The following is a 2,039-nucleotide window of genomic DNA, read 5'->3' as shown; positions in this document are numbered from 1 at the left end:
ACAAAGCATGCCAAGTGAGCTAAACACGCATGCTTAATGAGCTAAAAAGCACTAAAATAGTTGTACATGACTTTACAGAGCGTTTGGTCCAATTTTTTAGCAATTAGTAGAAAATTTAATTTCAATCACATTTATGCAGTATAGAAAGTTAACTGCTGATTCCAATCAAAATTAGATTTACGAACTATTCAAAGTTGCTCAAAAATTGGACCAATATCCCTGTGTACATGATTTTGGGCCAAATTTTATAAAATTGACAAGAAGAGAATTTTTCATTTAAATATCTTTCTACTACAAATACGTGTACTACTTATGTTGCATAAAAAGCTTGAGCTGATTCCAATCAAAATTGTATTTTTATGAATTTTAAAGTTTCTCAAAAATCTGGTCAAAGTCACTGTACTACAGTACATAGTCTTGGGCCAAATTTTGCCAAAATTGAAGAAGAGATAATTCTCCATTGTAATATTTTTCTGATTTATGTTGCATAAGAAGTCTCAGCTGATTCTAATCAAAATTAAATTTTTTATTAATTTCAAAATTTCTATAAATTGGACCAATAAAAGAAGAGAGTTTTTCATTTTAATATTTTTCTGATGCATTACATGCATTCCAAATTATATTTTTAATGAATTTTTAAAGTTGCAAAAATTTGGTCAGAATTCCTGTACTATAGAATATAAATGGGATTTTGCCAAAATAAAAAGGAGCGATTTTCTATTTTATTTTTTCTGATATATATGTTGTATATACCATGACGATATGGGAATTGATATCCCAAGACCGAGGATACTTTGAATTGATATCACCCGAGGGCCGAAGGCCCAAGGGTGATATCAATTCAAAGTATCCGAGGTGGAGGGTGTATTGACCCATATTGGCATGTTATATATGTTATATTTCATCTATGAATCTCATTAATGAGATATATATATATATATACATGCAGTGATGATGTCTAGAAACTTTGAGCTAATGTACATGGTCTTTTGCCGAATTTGGCAAAATTGACAAGAAAAATTCTCAATTTTTATAATTTTTAAATGCATATACATGCAGATCTACTCATGTTGCATAAAAACTTGAGTTCATTTTGATCAAAATCAAATTTTTTACAAATTAGGAAAGAATTCTCGCTAGTCTTATGCATACAACAATATATAAATGAAACTAATTTATGCATAAGATTTACTAGGACATAGTCTAGCACTTTGTATGTGATAGGCATTTATGAATAAAAATGGCAATAATTAGATATATGTGTTTTATAAAATATAGTAAAATAATCTTACTGTAACTTGAGGGATTTGAGATTTATCTTCAAAGCAAATACAGATTTGTTTTGCTTGTTCATTGACTTGTTCAAAGAAACTGGTGATGTCATGAGTTTTGAGTCCTTAAAAAGATTGAATTTTTATATTTAGTGTACATAGCCAAACCTGCGTGAACATCTAACTTATGAAATGTTGATACTTCTGCAGTAGCAAATCCATCCAAGAGCTTAAATAAATCCTACAAGTAATGAAATTTATGATGAAACATAGTAAGAATACTTTGGTGTCAATATCATCATCTGAACTATTGGCAATTCTCCAAAACTCCTCTTTTGTATCATGTCTAGCTACAAGAACTGATAAGGATGGGGTTTTTTTTAATTCTAATCCTATCTTCTTTAATTCTGAAACAATTCTTTTTAAATCAACTGCTTCAGCACTCCCTCCAGCAGTTAATACTTCTTCATTTTCAAAAAAGTTTTTAACTTGAGATAACTGCTGTTGTAGTGACATATTAAGCCTGCTTCGTCCTTCAGATAAACAAAAATGAATTATGTTCAATGTAATGAACAATTTTTACTTTTATCATAAGTTAGTGTTTTCTTGAGTCTTTGCTCGTAACTTTTAAGCTCAGTTTCATAACGATAATTCCAAAGTTTTGACAGCATTCTTAACAGTGCAGTTTTTCCAACTCCAGTTTCTCCCTCAATAATAACTGGCATGCCACATTCTCTCCTTTCATGAATATTAATCATTTTTAATGCA

The 2,039-nt window shown here is 29.7% G+C and overlaps 1 protein-coding gene across 1 annotated transcript in view; it reads right to left on the bottom strand.

Moving 5' to 3' along the window:
* LOC109587936 (uncharacterized) overlaps nt 1–2,039 on the bottom strand; it is a gene marked incomplete at its 3' end in the record, with an annotated part of 9,334 nt that overhangs the window by 3,981 nt on the left and 3,314 nt on the right. Inside the window, exons 8-11 of the mRNA XM_020004146.1 lie at nt 1,855–2,009; nt 1,554–1,804; nt 1,440–1,512; nt 1,293–1,396 (exon numbers count right to left, since the gene is read on the bottom strand). Of these exons, the coding sequence (XP_019859705.1) occupies nt 1,293–1,396; nt 1,440–1,512; nt 1,554–1,804; nt 1,855–2,009 (583 nt within the window). The remainder of the gene's footprint in view (nt 1–1,292; nt 1,397–1,439; nt 1,513–1,553; nt 1,805–1,854; nt 2,010–2,039) is intronic.

The sequence above is a fragment of the Amphimedon queenslandica genome, unplaced genomic scaffold (genome assembly GCF_000090795.2).
Source record: "Amphimedon queenslandica unplaced genomic scaffold, v1.1 AMPQUscaffold_12375, whole genome shotgun sequence".
Lineage (NCBI taxonomy): Eukaryota > Metazoa > Porifera > Demospongiae > Haplosclerida > Niphatidae > Amphimedon > Amphimedon queenslandica.
This window is presented reverse-complemented; position numbering and strand designations above follow the sequence as displayed.